The sequence below is a fragment of the Tinamus guttatus genome, unplaced genomic scaffold (assembly GCF_059628265.1).
Source record: "Tinamus guttatus ecotype Peru unplaced genomic scaffold, ASM5962826v1 Tinamus_guttatus_pri_ptg000377l, whole genome shotgun sequence".
NCBI lineage: Eukaryota > Metazoa > Chordata > Aves > Tinamiformes > Tinamidae > Tinamus > Tinamus guttatus.
This window is the reverse complement of record NW_028288911.1, coordinates 239,554-260,061: the sequence shown is the minus strand read 5'-3', so window position 1 is coordinate 260,061 and position 20,508 is coordinate 239,554. Positions and strand designations below refer to the sequence as shown.

The window sequence follows — 20,508 nt, the reverse complement described above, 5'->3', positions numbered from 1 at the left end:
ACTGGCAAGTGTTTATTATACTGCGTATGATCATAAAAACTCATCTCAAATTACAGATCTTTTACTGATAATGGCTATATAAATCTCTAGTCTGGGGAAGGTCTTGGTGTGGATGTAATGAAAGAAACGGAAAGGGGATCAAGAGCCATGCAGATGGTGGTAGGGCCTTTTGGCAGAAGCCTGCTGAAGTCCCAGCGCAGGGAGACTTTGCGCTTCAGAGTAGTGTCCTAACCAAGAAGGCCATTTATTACCAAGCGTTTGAATTTGTTTGGAGTGTGTCTGCCATTCCAAGCTGCTGGTGAACTCGGGCCGTGTTCGAGTGTTCCTGGCCTCTCTGTCAGTTGTGTGTGTTAGTTTTGATTTGTGATAACACATTGATAAAATAATTAGCATAATTAAATGCATGTAGTTGCAGTTTATGTTTAAGTAACACCAATATTAGCATAGTTTGCCTAGGATTATGTTATAGCTCCATTGATCTGACACAAACGTAGTATTTCTTGGTGATGGGCCTAACTGTATCAGCAAAAATCTGTGGTGCAGTTCAGTCAATATTAACTGAGTCTGTGTCTGATCAGTTTTTTTATTTTTTCTTGTTTTTATTCATGTTGCGGAATGTGCGATTTAATACAGAGTTAATTTTTTTACAAGGGTTACCTGTCCATGTTAAAGGTGCTTTATCACTCCGGTGCATTAATATTTTTATGAACAGCACAAGACTTGTCCAAATACTACTCTATTCAAAAGTTTTTGTTACTGAACTGTATGTGCATATAGCTAAACTTCCACCCTATTGCCAAGGCCCCATGTGTTGCTGGCGTCAGAACTCCACATTTTAGAATGATTGCAAAGCACAGTCTGTGCTTCTGGCACCTAAATCCACTTGCATAGGTGAGCAGGTTTTAATGCAGTGACAAATTACCATTACAGATAGGTGACCATTACCAAAAGTCTACCAATGGTTGTAGCCTCATCGTTAAAAATGGGTCGCTAAGTAGCCAGAGCTGGGCAACGTGGTTCATTCAGACAGAGTGCAGCCGATGAGCGTTTTGATAATGTTGCGATTGCTTCATTACTTATATTGATAACTTATTTTGTGATGTCATCCCAGATTCGATCTTTCCTTCTCGAAATTTGTACAACCAGGATTTTCACGCTGCTCGCAGTGATGCTTCAGGCAGTTCCCATGCTGTCATCCCTGCATATGGGAGTAAGGGCCAAATCAAATCACTGGCTGCAGTGAAGAGGAAACAAACAGATTTTTAGTGCTCTAATCTCCTGCATTGAGTATTCCTCGGAACCAGAGGATCCAGGTCCTGGAGATTTGATGCAAGGAGTAGAGGCAGGAAGCTGAACAGGAAATGTTGGTAGTATTAAAGAAGTGGATGTAAAATTCGAGTAGCTTGAAACAGCTGAAAAACATAAATGAGGAAGGAGCTCTGCACCAAAGGGCTGAGTTATTTGAGGTTATATTTGGTTCTTCATTCCCAAGATAAGCAGAAGCTAGAAGTGTATAAAGAGAGAAAGCTGGCCCTTGTGAGAGAGACATAATTCAGTTGCTGAGTAAATGCCTATCCCGAACAAATATTCTGGCTGTTCTGTCCAGTCCTGTTTTGCTAGAGAGGGATCTTCCCTTAAGCCGAACCACTGGGAACCCTCAGAGAGACAGTCAGTCTCATTTATGCATTTGAAGTGTGTGTGGGGAGGTAGCTCTTTTGCCCCCCCTCCTGTTTTTTCTCTTCCCTCCTAGCTACTTGCCAAGCAACTGTTGAGGCCCACCTTATAGTGTTTATTATGTACTGGTGATAAATCCAGTCGAGTTTCTACCATTTTAGGTTCTAACATTCCCCCGTGCTTATTTGCAGAGGAGACAGAAATTCTTTCCTGTTTGTTTTGTGGTCCTACCACTGTTGTGTCTATAAGCTCTCTTTAGCCAGAAATACAACATTTTACAAGAATCTGAATTTACATAAATCTGTCTCCCTTTACCATTCGCCTTCAGCAGCAGGAGCAAAACCGACGAACTTAATTTCTTCAGTGGTGACAGAATAATCTTTTTCTCCCTGATTTTAAAGAAAATAAGTCAAAAGGGAGGAGCTGTGTTGCAGAATTTTCTGCAGCCTTATCCACAGCAGCAAGGTTTGATGCGGGGGGGAAAAGAAATTCCTGAGGAGGAACAGCGTTGAGTTGATGAGCTTTGTAAGCTTGTTTTCGGCAACAGCAAGTAACACGTAAAGTGAAGAAATTCTTTGCTTGCCATCTGCACTTCTCAATTATGTAAGTTAGTATCGTGCTTAAGCAAAAGGCAATAAATATTATAGTTGGTGAAAATATATGGTTTTAAGTTTTGAAGCCTTATCCATTAGAAAAGAAATGCAGTTATAAAAGAGAGAGTTACTCTTCTTTTCAAGATATTTGGCAGCTAGCTTTAAGTATAACTGAAAGAACACATTTTTTTTGTAACTATTCACACTTCTTGTGTGAACCATTGGTCTTTTTGAACAATTGCCATTTGGAAAAATGCCAATTAAGTCTCTGTATGAACGTTATCATGTACAGTAAACTTATGGAAATGTTCATGTAGTCATTTAAAAATACTTAATATGCCAAACTTGCCACCTGATTGGTTAGCTTGAACCATGATACATCTACTGCAAGACCTTTATTTGAGATGCTTTTAAACTTAAGATTGATTCCCTTGGACTAAAGATGTGGGGTGTTTTTTTGTTTGTTTGTTTTTTCCTCTCTCTTCTCCCAAGATTAATGGTAAGTTGTTAGAATTTTTAGAAAGTTTTGCTGTAATTCTTTTCAGTTATCTATTAGCTACTATGGTAACATTTTTCTCCTTGGAAGATAATGCTTTTGAATTTGCTGGATAGAGCTGACTTGCAACAAATTTTGGCAAATCCACAATGTAGTTTTCAGTTACACATTTTGTTTTTGATAAAAGAAAGTTCTGTTCAGAACCCGTAGTAATGTTTCATTGATATTAGGAGCAGTCACAATACAGGGCATGGCAGAATATGTCTGCACTCCGAGTTGTTACTGTGGTTCTAAATACAAGATAATGTGAATAAGCATATTCAGATTTTCAAATGTATTAGCAGAATTTGTTATACCTTTGCTGATTTATTTTGTCTGATGTTGAAAGTATTTTGTCTAATTCGCATCTGAAAATAGGAGTAGCTTTTGGTGGTCTCATTGAGAGGATGAGAAGGCTCTATTATCACAAAACTATCTTTACCTGGCGGAGGGTGGAAAGCAGCAGCCATTTCTTAGCTTTTCCAGTGCTAGCTGAAAGCCTGATGCATAGATAATAAAAATGACTTATGTGAGTAAAGTTCTCTTACTGTGAATTTTTACTTGGTGTCCCAAATTCACCTGAGAAATAACTTTAAGAAAACTCTTATGCAAAACAGAGGTGGAATTTAATAGCGAAGCTTTTTGTTGATTACTTATTCTGTTTACTCCCTTTAGCAGAATTGGAAGGAATAGACTACTCCATTATTTCTGACACACAAGAAAAGCATCTCTGAAATTGCAGCAGATGTGGAAGAAATGAATAATGAGTATCACATAAATGATAGTGGCCTGGACAGTGAAGGAGGAATCTGACATGCAGGCTCGCTGTATTTGGCACATAACTCCTGTCAGATGATGGACCTTCAAGTAATTAATAAAACTATTTGAAATGTTTGCCTCGTGAAGCTTGTTTTTATGATAAAAATATATACAAAGCCATTATAAGGACACATGCTTGTCCCATTAAAATTCCTAGAGACCTTTTCTAATAAGTCAAATCTCTGTTTGCTTATTGGAAACTATTTGTTCACAGGCCAAAATATCATGTTTACTCAGCAAGCTACTTGGCTCTCATGGATTTTTTTTTTCGTGTTAGTGAAAATGGTGCTTGTTGGGTCACTGGACAGTTAGTAGGGGTAGATAATAACGTAAGCTTGTTAGCTGCTCCTAGTGTGTGGTTCTTTCGTCCCCTTTTCTACCCTTCCCCCAGTTTCCTTTTCTATAGATAGTCCTCTAGAAGGAGATAAGGGATCGCATTTGCTTCCCTGTGATATGGCTTTCCAGCACAAGCACAGTTAAATTAACTACCAAATCTAATCATTATTCAGGACCTTGCTTTGCAGCTCTAATTGAACCAGATCTTTTCTGTGATCCATCTCACTTTGTTTTGCCCATGCTGTCTTTTAGATCTCCTTAATTCTGAGCTCATAGCAGTGATTGGATCTCTGTTGTTGATCATTTTCTTTCTTCCTTCTTTTTCTTTGTTTCTGTTCTATTTTGTCCTGCCGTCATGAAGCACCTTGTCCTTTTTCTTTCTTATGGTACGATAGTGCCACAAATGCTTTGCTAGATAGCAAAGATTGGGCAGAATTTAACTGTAGCCTCAGTTTTCCCCCTCTTTTTCCCCTTTGTCACTCCTGTAAGTATAGTTATCAGACATAACACGAGCCCCACAGCACTGCCTTTTTAAATAGGAGACAGAAAGATGCATATTGCCCTTTCACAGTCTTTTCACTGTCGCTGGTCCGGGAGATGGTGACTACCCTTACCATGGTCTCCAGAGATCTTATCTCCCAAATGGAACTGCTTGACTGTATCTGCTTTCAGGTATTCTGTCTCTTACTTTGCCCATTACCCTGCATCTTACTATGAGCTTCCACTTATTTGGCTTCATTAATTCTCTGCATAAACGTGATGCATTTTCCATACTCTAAAAGCTGTATGTTACCAGTTCTGCCACATTCTGTCTTAAACTACTGTCTTGTAGTAAAGAGGAAGGTGAAGAGTTGGTTGCATTGGCTTCCTTATGCCTCTAGAACTGCATGTTCTGTCTCTGTAAGCTCCAGCAATTTGTGGGCCTTTTCCAGTATTTTCGGATGTTTTTGTAGTGAGAAAAAGCTAGGGCAGTGAGATTCATTCCCTGAAGTTCTAAAATATAGAAATATATATATATATGATCTATGTTTCCCATCCTGTAGTCTTGTTGTTCCTCTTAGTTTTATGATTTTCTAACTTTAGATTTATCAGCAAGAAAGAAATTAACTTGGATTTCTTTAAGTCATGGCACTCTCTGTAGTTGTTTACGGGTCGTTGTGCAGAAAAGGCCCTCAACAGCTTGATGGGAACTGGCCCTCATTTAAGCAGGAGGTGGTTTTGACCAGATGACCTCAGGAAACCCCTTCCAACCTAAATGGCTTTGTGATTCTAATATGATTTGTATTTTTTGAATCTCTGTGGCTATTGCTTTTTCAGTATGTCTGATGTTTTGAAATGGAGTAGTGCAGCAACATGGTCTAACTTGACTGACATACCTGTTGCTTCCTTGAGTTGCCCAGCTCTGCTTTCTGCCAGCCACCTGCTAGCTGGCTGTCTAGCTTAAAGAAATAAGTAGTGAGAAGAGCTGTTACTTAACAGGAGAAAAATTACTGGTAGAACTGTAGATGAAATCAAACAGAACAAATGCGATAAAACGTAGATGTCTCCATCCAGAAACACTGGGAAGTGGTTAGAAGAACCCTATTAGCAGCGTTTTTGAGTTTGCCACCTGGTCCATGGACAGGAGGCAGCGACTGGGTGTGTTTTTGGTGCTGCCATGGCCCGTTGGTGAGGGAGCCCGTCCATGCCGGGCCCTGGGAGCCGGGTCGGAGCCGCTGGAGGGCGTCCCTCCCCACCGCGGGAAGGCCGGCGCCGCTGCCCCTCTCGGCTTGGGTTGGAGGTAGGAGGAGTTCGGACACGTAGCCTGAAGTTCTGGTTTGTGTTCCGAATTACTGCGGGGTTCCTGGAAACACAGATTTTGCCACAATTTGGTCTTTGTGTGTGTGTGTTTTGCTCTCACATTAGTAACTGTAAGTCTCACTTGTCCTGTAATGGATTTGCCTTTCTCTAGAGATTGTAGAAGTTGTCATAGTTGTTTCTTAAATAAGAGCTATTTTGTTTAAGAAATCTCTTGAATTGGAGCTTTAGACGCTACCACGGTAGTAACTGGATCTGGAGCTTTTCTTTTTAAAAATTGTCCTTGTTTTCAGAGAAGAGTTTCTGCGATTAAACGAGTTCTTTTTTGGGGTTTAGCGATTTCTGTTTCTCTGTTCTGGTGGGATTTGGAAGTTTCCTTTTACCCTGATCCTTTTCAGAAAGGGTGAATACTCTTACAGCTGTCTTCCACTCATTTTATCACAGGCTTTTTTGGTTATTCAGACTTTATCTGATTAAAGACAAGGTAGGACTGTCCCTGTTGCAGTCTTCTTTGGAGTTGAAGTATCCTTGTCCTTACGTTATTAGTGGTTGTTATTTGTTTGTCCTTGGAAAATCTTAACTTCCTCAGTGCCCACGCTGTCATCTCTCAGTTGAGTGTGTGGCAGGGAAGGGCATCCCGTTCTCCCGTGGGAATGGTAGAGTAGTATGTTAGGGAGATGGGAGCTTGCGGGGACTAACTGTGTTACGATTTTTAGGGGTTTTGGTTTTGGGCTTCCCACTTGACTCCAAGTCTTTATGCATGAAAAGGATTCAGGTTGGCCAGATGCTTTGAGATCTGACTATGTAATCCTTAGAAAGCTTTACCAGGCTAAGGGAGCATTGACTTAAAAGTATTTGTGTACATTATTTTAAATGGCATAAGCTGTGCTGCTGTTCCAGACGGAGAGGCTGCAGGTATACAAGATCTCGTGAATCAGCCAGTTGTAAGTATTGTTGCATGTATACTTTAGTAACCAAGGTGAGAAATTCAAAAGATCTGTCTCGTCGTGGCAGAAAATTTTGGTAGTTATTCCTCTTTACTTGTGGAAGCATCTGGAATTGGAACTGCTGAAATTTTAATGGGACAGTTCATGGACTTAACCATATATGAAACTGGCCACTCTGAGCATACATATGGTGTTTATTATCCTGAGCTTAGATAATATTATGATGGTGCATTTCTCTATATCATATATATGTATATATATGTATGTATGTATGCATACATATATAGAGACACACAGTCTGAGCCTGGTAGTATGAAGAGTTTGTTTACGTGAATTTTAAAAATTAGAATGGGCCCCATGTTCTGCTGTCCGTGCTGTTTTGCCTAGGACGCCAGGTGGGTTCGTTTGAGAGGTTAGGATACTGCAATGCTGAAATGGCCAGGGCTAGCTTGTCAAACCCTCTAATAGCCACCAAGAGGGGATAGTAGTGTGGCGTCAGCTGTCCATATGTTTTCAGATCTTTTTGTATGAAAAACAGGTATTATCTAATGTTACTTTTTATTATGCTATTATTAAAAGCCTAACATGCCAGCAGGTGCATTTTATTTGGCACAGTGTGGCCACTGGCCTGTAGGAAGTGCTCTTATTGGTGCTCAGCTGGTTCCCAGCAGACAGGCGTTCGTGATATAAAACATCACCTTTTATTCACTCTCATTGCCAGAAAGATTTGGAATAAGTCTGAAGATTGACCTTTGTTTTCTCTAGGGATGTGCTTTACTTGAAGATTTAGGGCCTGTTTATAAAATTAAAGTTGGAGAAATTTGTGATGTTGCTGTCCATGGTGTAGTTGCCTCAGTAATGCAGCCTGTGGGCTTTTTACTCTGGCACAGCCTCTTTTTTCACTACTCTTTTTTTCTTCTTTTTTCTTCCTTTTTTCTTCTTTCTTTTTATTTAACATCATTATTACAGATATCTTAGGTTTAAATCTTACTTGTTTGAAACAGTGTAGTACTTTTGAGTAATTACTCTGAGCAAGACTCATGCTGAAGGTTATTAAAAAGTGTAATTTTCCTGTGTCTACACTTATTTTAGTGAAAGTGATTATTTATCAATAAATGTTTATATTTTCTTGTTTTTTTTTTCTTAAAAAATGTGAACTGATATTTTGATGATGAAGTCTATAAGAAATACTTTCACTTTTTTTTGAAATTGCACTTAGATCTATTTCATTCTATACTGGTGGGGACATCTGTGTCTGAAAACGCAGTAGCATTTCATGTTCCGGTATTACTAAAAATATTCTCTCTGTTCTTGTCTTAATACAGCAGTGTAAGACTGGAAACACCTGGACTGAATGGACTTTAGCATCAAAAGAAGTTCTCAGCTGTTAACTCAAAAAATTAACTACATCAAAATGAAGCAGGTACCAGAGATCCTTGGAAATACCAATGGGAAAACTCAGAATTGCGAAGTGAATCGTGAGTGTTCCGTCTACTTGGGCAAAGCACAACTTTCTGCCACTCTACAGGAAGGTGTCATGCAAAAATACAACGGCCACGATGCCCTTCCCTTTATTCCAGCTGATAAATTGAAAGATCTAACCTCTCGTGTGTTTAATGGCGAATCTGGAGCCCAAGATGCCAAGCTGCGTTTTGAGCCCCAGGAAATAAAAGGAGTTGGAACACCACCCAACACTACTCCCATCAAGAATGGCTCTCCAGAGATTAAGCTGAAAATCACTAAAACCTACATGAACGGGAAGCCACTCTTTGAATCTTCAATTTGTGGAGACAATGGTGCAGATGTGTCTCAATCAGAAGAAAATGAACAGAAGCCGGCAAATAAAGAGAGGAGAAACAGAAAAAGAAGCATAAAATACGACTCCTTACTTGAGCAGGGTCTTGTTGAAGCAGCATTAGTATCAAAAACTTCAAGCCCTACTGAAAAGAAGGTAATATTTTTTTTATATATTTATTCTTTAGTTAGGTTTGTTTTTTAATTATATTGATACTTCATCCATTAGTGATGTTTCTTTCAGGTATTTCATTAGGTACTTCACCCAAACGGTCATACAGGATTCATTATTTTATCTCCACTGAGTTCAGATGCACCCTAGATCTGGTCCATTTCTGTATTTATTTTTAAGTTATTTCCTCTAGACTAGGAGAACACCATAATTCTGTCTCCATGCACACGAAGCTAGTCCTAGGTGGAGTTCAGGGCATGGTATGTATGAAATTAAATTTTTCATTGAGACATGCAGCCAAGACATGGCCATGAAGCGCATTTGGACATGTGACCTAGGGAAGTGTCTAAATTTAGTCAAAACCTTTGTTTTTTGGTTTATAGGGTCTTCTGGCCCCCAGGAGTTTTCAGAAAAATAATTATTTCTCTAGTCTCTTCTGAACGAAAGACAAAGGGTATGTTCTCAGCCATCAATGGGCTGGTAAGATACGATGTATGCATTCAGATTGTGGCAGTTCAAATGCCCTTCCCTCACCTGGGAGCTATTTTGTTTACTCTAACCCAGTGGATTGTATTCACTGAGAAGGTCCAGTTATTTTTGTTAGATCTCATTACCATCTATGATCAAACTCTTCCACTTCTGTTGTCTTTTATATGGGTAGAAATGGGAATTAATGCATTTTTTTTTTCTGCATTGCCAGGTTGAAAATGGCAATGCATCTGGGAGCCCTTTTCTCCTTTATGTAGTTCTGGTTGCTGGACTCCATTTAAAGGAACATAGTTTGCTCTCATTCCGTCACAGATAACGAAAACCTACATAGCAGAGATATTTTCATGTGCGTTAACTTCTCAGTGAGTAATTCAGAGTAGTGCTATAGCAATCATGGTAAAGTTTAATGAATGATTGCCTAGAGTACACATACCCTTTCAATGCAGAATGAACGTTACTGTTTCCTGTCAGCTGAAGGCTTGAAGGCTTCCGTCAGCTGAAATAATTAATGTTGATTTTTATCTTCTCTCAAGGTCACACATACAATGAAGTACCACATACGTTGGTACTGTGTTACTTTTCTATATTTGTGAAAATCAATGCTTGGGTTTAGAGATCCACAGGAGCATTCTCATCAGAAATATTAATCAGTTTACATTAACTATATTATTTGTCCTAGAATGTTTCACTACTGATATTTTCAGGATTTTTTTTATAAAAGAAATCATGGGCGTTCAAATGTTAGTTGGTTCAGACTCTGAAGTAAAAAGGTTTTTTTAAGTAATTATGTTTGTTCAGTTCTTTGCAAATTCTCATAAATCAGGCAAGAAATGGTATTTTTACTTGTTAACATTAATATGTTCGGCATGCATTTTCATTTATTCTTAAGGAAAAGGACCAATATTAAATATCTAAATTCATACGGTTTATTCTGAGTGATAGATGATTCTCTTTAGGCCTCTCTTGTTGCTTGACAATTCAAGGTGGCCTTTAATTTTCCCACTGAGTGGTTCATTTAAGGCTAAAAGAAAGGCTGGTCTGGGTTCTCAGCGTTGTCTTCTTGCTAGAAACAGGAGAAAATTGTGAGGACAGGCGTTCCCGGAGGGCTTGAGACTTGCCTGGACAGTCATCGTTTACTTGGTCCTGTGCCAAACCAATGGGCACAGGACAACAAATCAGAACAACTACATGTGTAATCTTGCACTTCCAGGTACCATAGCCCTCCAAAAAGAAAATGATTTGAAGATCACAGGATGTTTTATGATAACATTCCTTGATTGTAAAAAGTCTAAGGTTTTGCCTTTTACAACGAGTTTTACAGCTGTGCAGGTCTAAGATAAAGAGAAGAAAAAATAATAAGAGCCTGCTGAAAGAGATTCTTAAGTGTCTGCCTGCATGCACGCTGGTGATATACATGTCCTGTGTGATCACAGAGGGAGTATTTTAGCTAGCAGAGTTCCTTGGGGTCAGGCTCCTGCACTGAGTGTTCTTTCATCACCAGCATCTGAGGGTTAAATGCTGCTGCTTAGTGTCCTGTTTTTATGTCCCTGATTGTTGCTGCTCAGTGGAAGTTGGAGAAATGTCCTTAGAGCAAAAGCTGATTAATTGTGCCCATAGATACCTATTTATTGTGGGTTACAAGTTGGTGTAGAACCAGTTTGTCTGGTTTTGTTTCTAGGTTGTTTTTCTCTATCAATTTCCTGTTTTCCAAGCTTTTATTCTTTGGATTTAGCAAAAATTGCCATGGTTCAAATGCTGCCTTTTGTGTAAGGTAATTATGTCTCTGCTTGATGGGCATACCAGATTGCTATCCTGCCAGGGTGAGAGGCATATCAGCTAACAAATGTTCCACTGCCTTGTTGTTGGGTTTTCTTGTTGTTTTGGTGTTTTTTGTTACCGTAAAGGAAGCTTTTAAAAAAAAAAAAAAAGGGGAGTCGGTTTTCAACGTGGGATAAATGTGATCCACTCAGTTCTGCCTTGCGCTAGATCAGTGCTGCTGCCCTGGGGTTTTCCAGGCTGCTGATAAAGAATGATCCTACTTTCACTTTCCCGACTTACAGACAGACCAGCTGTGCCCTCCTGCATCAACTCTGTCCCAGCATGTCACTGTCTGAGGAGCCTGTTTGAAAATCCAGGCTGCCTTTAGTGACTTTTATGCCCAAGCGCACTGGTATTGTATATTCTGTGCCATTGTGTGCCATGATTATGTATCGTATGTTCAGCGTTAGGATCAATGCCAAACCCATGGCCTGTGCAGTGCTCCTGCTGGCGGTCCCCAAGCGTGTCTGTGTTCCCACCCTGCAAACAGCTGTGTGCAGGACTGGCACATTTGAGCTTGTTTGACATAAGCCCAGCTGGGTCTGGAAGCAGCAGTTCACCCTTTGGGCATAGCTCATAATCATGGCTCCCTAGCATGGGCCCAGGGGCTCGGGAGACCGCAGTGCTTCTTCCCAGAGCCAACCTGGAAGGTCACAGGTTGTGTATGGATTCCAGCTGTGCCAGATGTACACAATCCAAAAGCTGCATCTTCAGCATCGCTTCCTATCCTGTTGTTGCGTGCTTCGTCCAACATTACGCCAGAAATAACCTGGTATTTTGGTGCTATTCCTTTTGAACAGACTCTAATGATTTTGCAGCAGCAACCTGGAGGAATTTCACTAGTCAGGATCTCATGTTTGTGTTGCCATTTCATCTGCACTGAGGAAAAACTCTTCCAGCTAACTTCATTATATCCAGGGACTACTTAATCTTACTGTGTCTTTCTCAACGAATGGCAAAAATCTTAAAATCTGATCAGGTTAGAAGTAGTCTGAGGATTATGTGCTGTTTTTTTAGTGTTTTTATGCCCAGTACTGGAAGATGGGGAACCACTGAAAGTGGTGATGTTACCAGTATCAGTGTTCACATCTAATCAGTAGTAGAGGGAACTTGTTTGTGCTCATCCAATACCTGATTATCCTGTTAAAACTGCTACTCGGGAAAGGAGAAAACTGCCAGAGATGACTTCTGTGATTTTAGTTGAGGGGGCAGAAGTCATCAAATAAATGGATCCTCTTCAGGAGGACAATGGCTGACTTTGTTTTTGATAACCAGTTATTAGGAATTTGTGGTCAAATTTGATTATGTAACTCAAAAAAATGTGCAGCTTAATATCTAAATTGCTGTGGGAGTTGAGAGCCATACTTGTAGGGTAAAATGATATTTTGGGCTGAATTATTCTATTTTTCATATTCTGTTCTTGAAGTGTCAGATCCCGTCCTCAAACTGAGTGATAAGACAGACTTTGTGCTGTCATCAGAATCCCAAAGGAGTAGAAGCTGTCCTAAAATCTCTTCTGGGTGATCCCTTCCGTAACAAGAGAAGTGACTTAGCCACTTGAGAAGGATTCCTGAGTTCCTGTTCAGCTTTAGTCCAGCAGGAAGGATGTTGAGGCTTCTTCTGTTGTCTTCTGTGTGCCATGTTGCACATAGCTGAACTCCATGGTAGGAATTTCATGGAAACTATTTGTCCTTTTCAACAACAGCAAGCCCAGTAGTCCCTTCAAAACTTATAAGTTTAAGCAAAGATTGCTTCAAATCTTAACAAGAACTGTTTATATTCCTTACCTCTTCCAGATACCATAGAATTTTGAAACGCGTAAACTTCAGCTTGCTAATTCCCGGAAATCTCTGAAAACGGGTGTTTGTCTTAATTTACATTGCTCTAATTTCCCCCAGTCTTTCATTTTTCTTCTCAGAGATTTGCTTCTATGAAAGATGATTACACAGGTGGTGAAAGCTATTCTGACTTTGGGTCAGTGCTTTGGAACTTTAAATCAGTGAAGACAAGTCACTCATACTTAAAATCTCAGGAAAAACAAATAAAGAAACACTAATTCATGCTGAAGCATATAATGATGCTTTATTTGAATACGCTGAACCTCCAGCTGTTTGTGGCTCGGAGGTCTCTAGAGTTGGTGGCAGTGGTGTCTCACAGCCCTGCTTAGTTTTGTCTTTCAGCTTGAAGAGCCCCTGTCTGCTCTTCTCCTTATGGAAGCTATTCCTTAAAGTTAGTCATTATCATCATCCTTTCTCTGAATCTTGGTGTCCTTTGGGCTCTACTGTCTTTATAGAGTGAGGGACCAGCAGCAATATAGGATGTTCACGATACAGATGTGTTATGGGTGCAGGTAGAGACTAATAATGGATTCTGAATTGTTCTCCATTTCTTTAAAAATAATCTTCACTGCTTAATGGACTCCCTTTGACTGCTTCTGAACACTCAGCCAATTATTTGTGGGAATGTGTTTTGAGAACATGGTGTTAGAAAGATGATTTGTCACAGAAATATCTAAGAAGCCTTGACTTTGTTGTCTCCTGGATCTAGAAATATTCTAATGAGTTGGTTTGATCTCTTTACAGAATGAAATGCATTTTAAGAAGGTAAGATGGTTATTTTTAGAGGTCACTTACTGCTTGTGGTAATAAACATGAATCCTTACGTGGCTGAAACTCCTCCTCAGCCACCCTTCTGGAGCCCAAAGTTGGCCCCCACTATGGGCCACAAAGATGAAGGATATTTCAGTTTTTCTTGTCCTGTGCATTTGTGTGTGTCTGAACTTTGAAGCTGTTTGAAACAACCCTCAAAAGCTGACCAGTTGTAAAGGAATGTGGCTGCTGTCTTTCAAAGAACGTCACCAACTGTTGCGCTCTTTTATACTCCCTCATGGTCTGTGTGGGCATTCCAGGGCTTATTTTTAGGCCTTGTGGTCTTTTTTGGCACTATGATGGAAATGACTGAATAAGCAAAGTGGTGAACAAGCAGTCGTCTGGAAAAACTAACTTTTTACGTCTTGATAGCAGATGTTTGAGCTACATAGCTGAGAGGTTAATGACATTTAGGGATTTTTTTATTATTTTCTAATCGGAGCAGATTTAACAGTCGTTACATCAGTGATGCCGCAACTGAAATGAATGTTATCGTCTCAGCATCTGCTGCAAAAATTAATACTGTTGTCTCAGCATGTTCTTCTGATGTTGCATTGCCCATTATAGGTTGGTATGGCAGGGACTTTGGTTACTTCCATTACTTTCCTGTCCAGGGAATGGTGGAACCCTTCTGCTGCTGTGTTCCACTTACCCAAAACGATGCATGTCTGACTTCACATGTAACTGAGAGTCAGGGCTGCAGTTGAATTTTATGTTACTTGTACGGATTTACAAGCAGGTTTTAGGCAAATTAGTGATCTACACCAAAAGTCATTTCTGGCCCTTAAAAGCTTCTTTTTGTCAAGAAGTTTTTGTAATAACCTTTTATGCAAAGTAACAAAAGCAAAATATTTTAATCTGGCTTGGAACAAACAGTATCTGAGTTTCATTGTTCTGTAAGGGATTTTGTATAGGACAACACACGCAACGTTTATTCATCCTCCTATTATAAACACAAAAGTCTAACATGGACAAAATTTGCACTGCTACTTTTAGTGAAAACCAGAAGTACCTAAAATGAGTGTTCCCTTGGGCACCATAAAATAGGCAGAGACTGAAAGTATATATTGTCAATAATAAGGAAAGAATTCCTTTCTGCCAAAGAGGGATTATAAAAGTGTTTTATTTTGGAAGGAAAAGCAAAAACTGCACCTTGTGTAGACTATAGTTAAACAAGGTCTGCTGCACTTGTATAAAGAAGGGAGGTGGACGTGTGGCCTTGCAGCAGCACCTAATGATACAGAAGCTTAAATTTTCTGTAAATGAACAGTGATGTAGGTTGAGTTTGCTCATTGTAAAGAAAATAATTTGGGATCTTGTAGAATTGCTAGCACTTCGATCTACTTCATGATGTTTTACTGCAAATGCTTTTAAATATTCCGGTTGGATTAGGGTATTTTTAGTTGGAATTTCCCAGCTCTTCTTCAAACCTTTACTTCTGACAGCTCTTATTCTCAGCAATGTGCTTCAGTATTGCCAAATCAAGATGGTGTTTGTTCTCCATCTCCCCTCCTCTTCCTTCCCTCTCCCCATTCCCTATTGTGTTGGTTAACCACCAGTGCTCTTTCTCAGACTTCATCCCTAGAACAGGAGGACCTGCTGCTTCTGAATAACAACAGAATGAAAATTGCTAACCTGGAAACCTCTTCTACCTGTTTTTTACCTGAGGACATTGGATTTAAAGGTCTTCTCTCAAAAGCAAAGTAGTGTTTGGCCTAAATCAAATTATTAGCTAGCTAACCAAGGCCCTTTTTGCCAAATCAGTGCTTGTTGTGTTGGGCAGCTTCTTTCAGAAGTATCACAGAAAAGTGTTGAGATTGGTGTCTGCTTTCACCAGACAGTGGTATTCTGTGACAGTAGTTAGTTACCTCTTGGCCCTGTTGTGTGGATTTGGGCTTTTTAATTTTTCTACCAGAATGAGGAGTCAGAACGTCCACCTGTGCTACCTTGCATGGATGTTAGTTACTAAAAGGGGAATATCTTTTAGGAAATTTCTTTGGGAATGCTTGCCTATACTGAACTCTGTAAGTGCATAAGGAGGGTGTCCTGATCCACGCTGATCCTTACCTTGAAGGTGTGTGAAACCTTTGTTTCACATGCAGATATGCATATAGAATACAGATAAATGCAGATAAAATACATAATAGATGTGGCATTTTGAAAATTCATAGGTGTACTAAGATGTTTCTTTCTGTTATCCGATGTGGGATTCATATGGAAATCCTTCAGAAATAACTCTGTTTCCTCTGCCAAACCTCCTTCATGCTCTGCAGTCACAGTTTTCCATACTTGTGTAGCATCTTGAATCCACACTGTCTTTTATAGCAGATACCAGATTATCTAGTGTAAGCTCTTGAGGGGGGGTGAAGGTTAGAGGAGTTGGATATAGGCTGGAATCCTTTTATAATGCTCTATAAAAGGAGGTTTCATTCATTCTGATCAAGCTGCAGTTAATTTAACACTGATTTCTGAAACATGGAACCTTTCAAAACTAATCCAGCAACTTACGATTTAAGAGGTCATCTAAATGTAAATTCAGTAAAGCAGCTGTAAGAAAGTGCTCTCCACATTTGTGCAAAGATTGATGGTTGGGAAGCATTCCAGAACTTGCATCTTACTGGATCTATCTGCAAATGAATCTGTTTCTCTTCAACTCTTTACTCTGAAAAAGGACTGTGTCCTGGTTATTAAAATGCCATATTAAGTTTATTTCTAAAATACTTGTTCCTGTAATGTTAGTATAAAATAATATTGCTGAGTTGTGTAGATGGATTTGTTTTTAAATGTGAAAACATTTTTTAAAAAATACACTGCAGATTTGATAGTGAGAAAGCCAAAGCCAGAAAAAAATAATTCAAATGTAGCCACAAGTATAATGTTTGATATTAAAAGCTCAAATTTAGATTTATCATGCTTTCTGAACAATCTATTATGAAGCCCTGTCTAAACCTAACGGCTCTTCTGGTTTTGTTCCCTCTTGCAGAAGAGAGTCCTATGCAGTGATATTCAACACGTGGTCTATGACCTGATTCAGATAACTTCGAAAAAAATAACCACGGGGAGAAGCCTGTTGTCACCAAACTGACACTTGCTTTAGAAGATGATTGCTGAAAAGATGTTATGGTAGCTGCAAGTAGAGCATTGATTTCTTAGCCTTTTTTGTCCTCTGGTTTGATAGCTTTACTAATTGAGCAGACTGGAGTGGACTGATCCTGGTTATGTCAGGAAGAACCAAAGACCTGGCATCATCTATAGAAATAATTCTTCACATTGCCATCATTTATGTGCCCTTTTTCAAGTGCTTAGTAGCAGACTAAAGGAAAAGATAACTCGAAGAAATGCCTTTAAAGAAGTTGTTCTAGTCATTTACTGTGGAAGGTTGTTGGATAGACAGAAATTTGAGAAACTAGCAAACTAACCTCCATGATAGTTTCCTTGTCTCTCTCAATCTGAGCATTTTGTGTCCTCTTCCACCCCATGTACATCATATATGTTTTGGGAGGGTGTTGGAGATGTTAGAGCAAGGTGTTACTGTGCAGAGTTTGATGCAATGGTCTTTTGAAGACTGCAGGCTTTCATTCCTCACCTAAAAAGTTTTTCTGATGAAAATGGAATACAAAACTCTGTCCAGCCATTGCTTCTTCCTTCTTGCCTTCTCTTCTTGTTGCGTTTTGCAATAGGAAGTTTCAAAGAAAAAGTGGAATTATCAGGGTCAGGTTTACTCCCTTAACCTTAACTCTCTGAAATATTCTCTCTGTCTGAATGTCTCTTTTTATATGTCCAAGTAATATGTAATTACACAGCACTCTAGATAATAAATAGTTCATAACAGAATGAAAGGAAAAACATATTTTATCTTTATTATGTTGTGAATTATACCTAAATATGTTCCCTACATCCCAGTGAAGGTGGGAGCTGTTTGGGTAAGCCCTAAGGACTTGTCCTTTTGGGACAAACAGATTTAAGTTGTGAACTAATGATAAAAACCAGAACACTAATGCAATTGTGTTCTGCAGATACAGTATTTTCTTAGCCAGAATTATTTACAATGAGCCCTGTCTGCTGCTTAAATATATTTCTCCAGATAAACTACCATTTCTTGTTAACCTGTGGATGGATTGGTAGATGACACGGAGCACACATAGGTGGCAGAACCACAAAGAGAAACGTGATCTTGGTTAGCAAGCAGCGCTCATCTTTTTAGCATAGAAACTGTAGGTTTGCCTGTCTGGTGTTTGAATGCTCCAAGTTTTTATTCATGGTGTATTTTAGCTGTTTATATTCTGTTTAGGAGCCTTGTTCTAATTTCTCTGTAGCTGCAGTTGACTTTCATTCTTGAATGCAGGTGGGTTTCTAGCAGTCGGTGTTTGTAGCCAGTGTCGTGTGTTCGAGTGGAAACTTGCTGATGAGACGAGAGCGAGTTGAAATTGAGAAGGGAGATGTCTACAAGCTGCTCAACACCGACCGCCCTGTGATCCTGCACAGAAGAGAACTTTTGCTCTCTTCATCTGTCTTGATGGCTCTTTTTCCCTGTCCAATATTAAATTCTGGTGGTTTATTCTCCATCAGTTTTCAGTATTCCTCTCTGTCCAGTTCCTTTTTGACAAACGATGAAATCTCTTAAGTTGCAATATTTGCATTTTAGCATATTTTAGCTTGAGCTCTTAAAAAAACAGTGGTTAGATAATTCTTTCTTATTTTTTCTGTATCTCTCTAAGCTGTTTTAGTAGCATATTGACTTTTTGATGCTTACGATAATAATTCTGAGGAGTGTAATTCCTCATGTTCATGCACGCACACATATACACAGATCAGTTTTAAATTAACATCCTTAGTTTCTGCCACTGATCATTTTAAGAGGCTACCTTATCTCAGTCCCCTACCAAGAATTATACTTTTCAGCTTTGAGGTTTTTAGCTTCTAAACCGCTTTTCTTCCTTGCTTGTTAAGAACTTAGCATGCAGTTTTTATAATGTACAACCAAATATAAAGCTCTGAGTATGGTAGAGATGCTGTCCTTAAATGCATTGCTCCAAAGTTGTTTCAGAGTAGCTCTAACTTGAAATTACCTGCCATTCACTGGAAGTTCTTCTCCACGATGGCAGAAATCGATCTGGGGTAGTTATCAGTCTTGCTTGCCATAGCCTGCATGTTACATGGGTTATGTTAAAGTTTGTAAGCAGTGTTTTTGTGGAATGCTGTTTAAAAATATGTATATATAAAATACATATAAAAAGTATATGAAATATAAATCATCGTGTAAGTAAATGAGAGCAGAGCTAAATGAAAATTGTTAGGATTCTTTGGGTCAGGTGTAGGTCAGGTTAATTACCTGTGTTTTCTATGTGCTGATGATCATGTTTCACTTTGGGTGAGCTGCTGCAGCGCGCTCAGCACTGTCCTAAATTCTCATCAATCTGCCTGTCACTCTGCTCCTGGAAGTGCTGAGAGAAGTGACAAAGGAGAGCTCTGAGATGTTACGGGATGAGAAAAAGCATCTTGCATCTCCTCTTTGCCTCTCCTCAACCTATTGCAGTGGCTAGCCCAGGTGAATTTTTAAGGATGTTTTTACTCCTAAAGGTATGAGATAGCATAGAAAAATGGAGTTGTGGAAATTACTCTGTTACACTCCCACACCCACCAGGACAAAAGGACCCGTCTAGCTGCCTTTCAGAACAGGGTTTTGTTGGGACCCTTATGGAGGGAAGAGGAGAGCCCTGCGGAGACCCGCGCCGGCCTGCGGGGCCTCGCGCGTAGCTGCCGCGCGCTGGGCTAGCGCTGGTCTCTAGGGTAGCCACCAGCTGCTCACTGAGGCTTCCGCCATCCATTTAGGAAACTTCTTTGCAACCTAGTGTTTGAAGAAAGCAGAAGAGCAGGAACTTGTTGTGCTGTCTCCTTCTGGGGCTGGTTTCAAGCCTGGGGGTTAGGTGAGCGAGAGGGTAGCCAGTCCCACGCCAGCCCTGCTGGGATTCCCAGTAATTGGAGGACAAAGGAGGAAATTAAGAAACTAAACTTGTGTGTTTACTTCTGTCCAAATGCAGGAAAAGATATGGAATGGGATAAACTCCAGGGAGATGCAGAGTGATCCAGACTTGATTAGAAATAACAGTAAGCAAAGAGTGACTGAAGTGCTGTCCTTGCAGCACAGCAAACCTTCCTGGCCTGCCTTTGTTAGCATGTGCAGAAATGGAACCACCTTCAAGAAACAGAAAATCTCATCAAGTCAGAGGCAGAAGTTGTGGGAGAAAGTAACTCAGTATAATTACTTGTGTGAGCTTCCTTCCATGTAGTTTTATAGTTGTGCTCTAAACCACAGTTCTCCCATTTTAATTTGCTTAGGTGTCGTGGAAGAGACTGCAGGTGCTATTGCAGGGGCAGATACTCCTAGTCAGCTAGTGCAATCACACAGAGCACTAGTAGTGTGCTACCTCTCCTTCCAGATTCCCTGCCTTGCATTGGGCTGCCTAACAACACTGGGGACACTTGGTTGTCCTCCTAGAGGAAAAGGAGAAGAGAGAGAGATAATTTCATTATTTTTTTTTTAAGGACAGATTACTACTTTTGATTTTACCTCTGTCACTTGCATGATTTCTTAAAAATTATAGAGAGTACAAGTTCCTCATAAAGTAGCTCCAGCTCTTGTCATCCAATATGTAACCTGCCATTAGGGGACTGGGTGGCCCCAAATTTGTGTAGAAATGCTCCCTGCTTTGCATCCCAGCCATAGAGGATTCCCACTTACAAATAATGCCTTTTTTAAAAAAAAAAAAAAAAAAAAAACTACTCCAGGAAGTGCTAGAGACTGGCAAATATCATGAAGCTGCTCGCCTCAAAAGTACATGCCAGGAATTCCACCTCAGTAACAATAGACATGTTTACTATTGAG

The 20,508-nt window shown here is 39.8% G+C and overlaps 1 protein-coding gene across 1 annotated transcript in view; it reads left to right on the top strand.

Moving 5' to 3' along the window:
- NSD2 (nuclear receptor binding SET domain protein 2) overlaps window positions 1–20,508 on the top strand; it is a 73,632-nt gene that overhangs the window by 6,238 nt on the left and 46,886 nt on the right. The window contains exon 2 of the mRNA XM_088530530.1: window positions 8,027–8,652. Coding sequence (XP_088386656.1) covers window positions 8,056–8,652 — 597 coding nt within the window. The 5' untranslated portion in view covers window positions 8,027–8,055. The remainder of the gene's footprint in view (window positions 1–8,026; window positions 8,653–20,508) is intronic.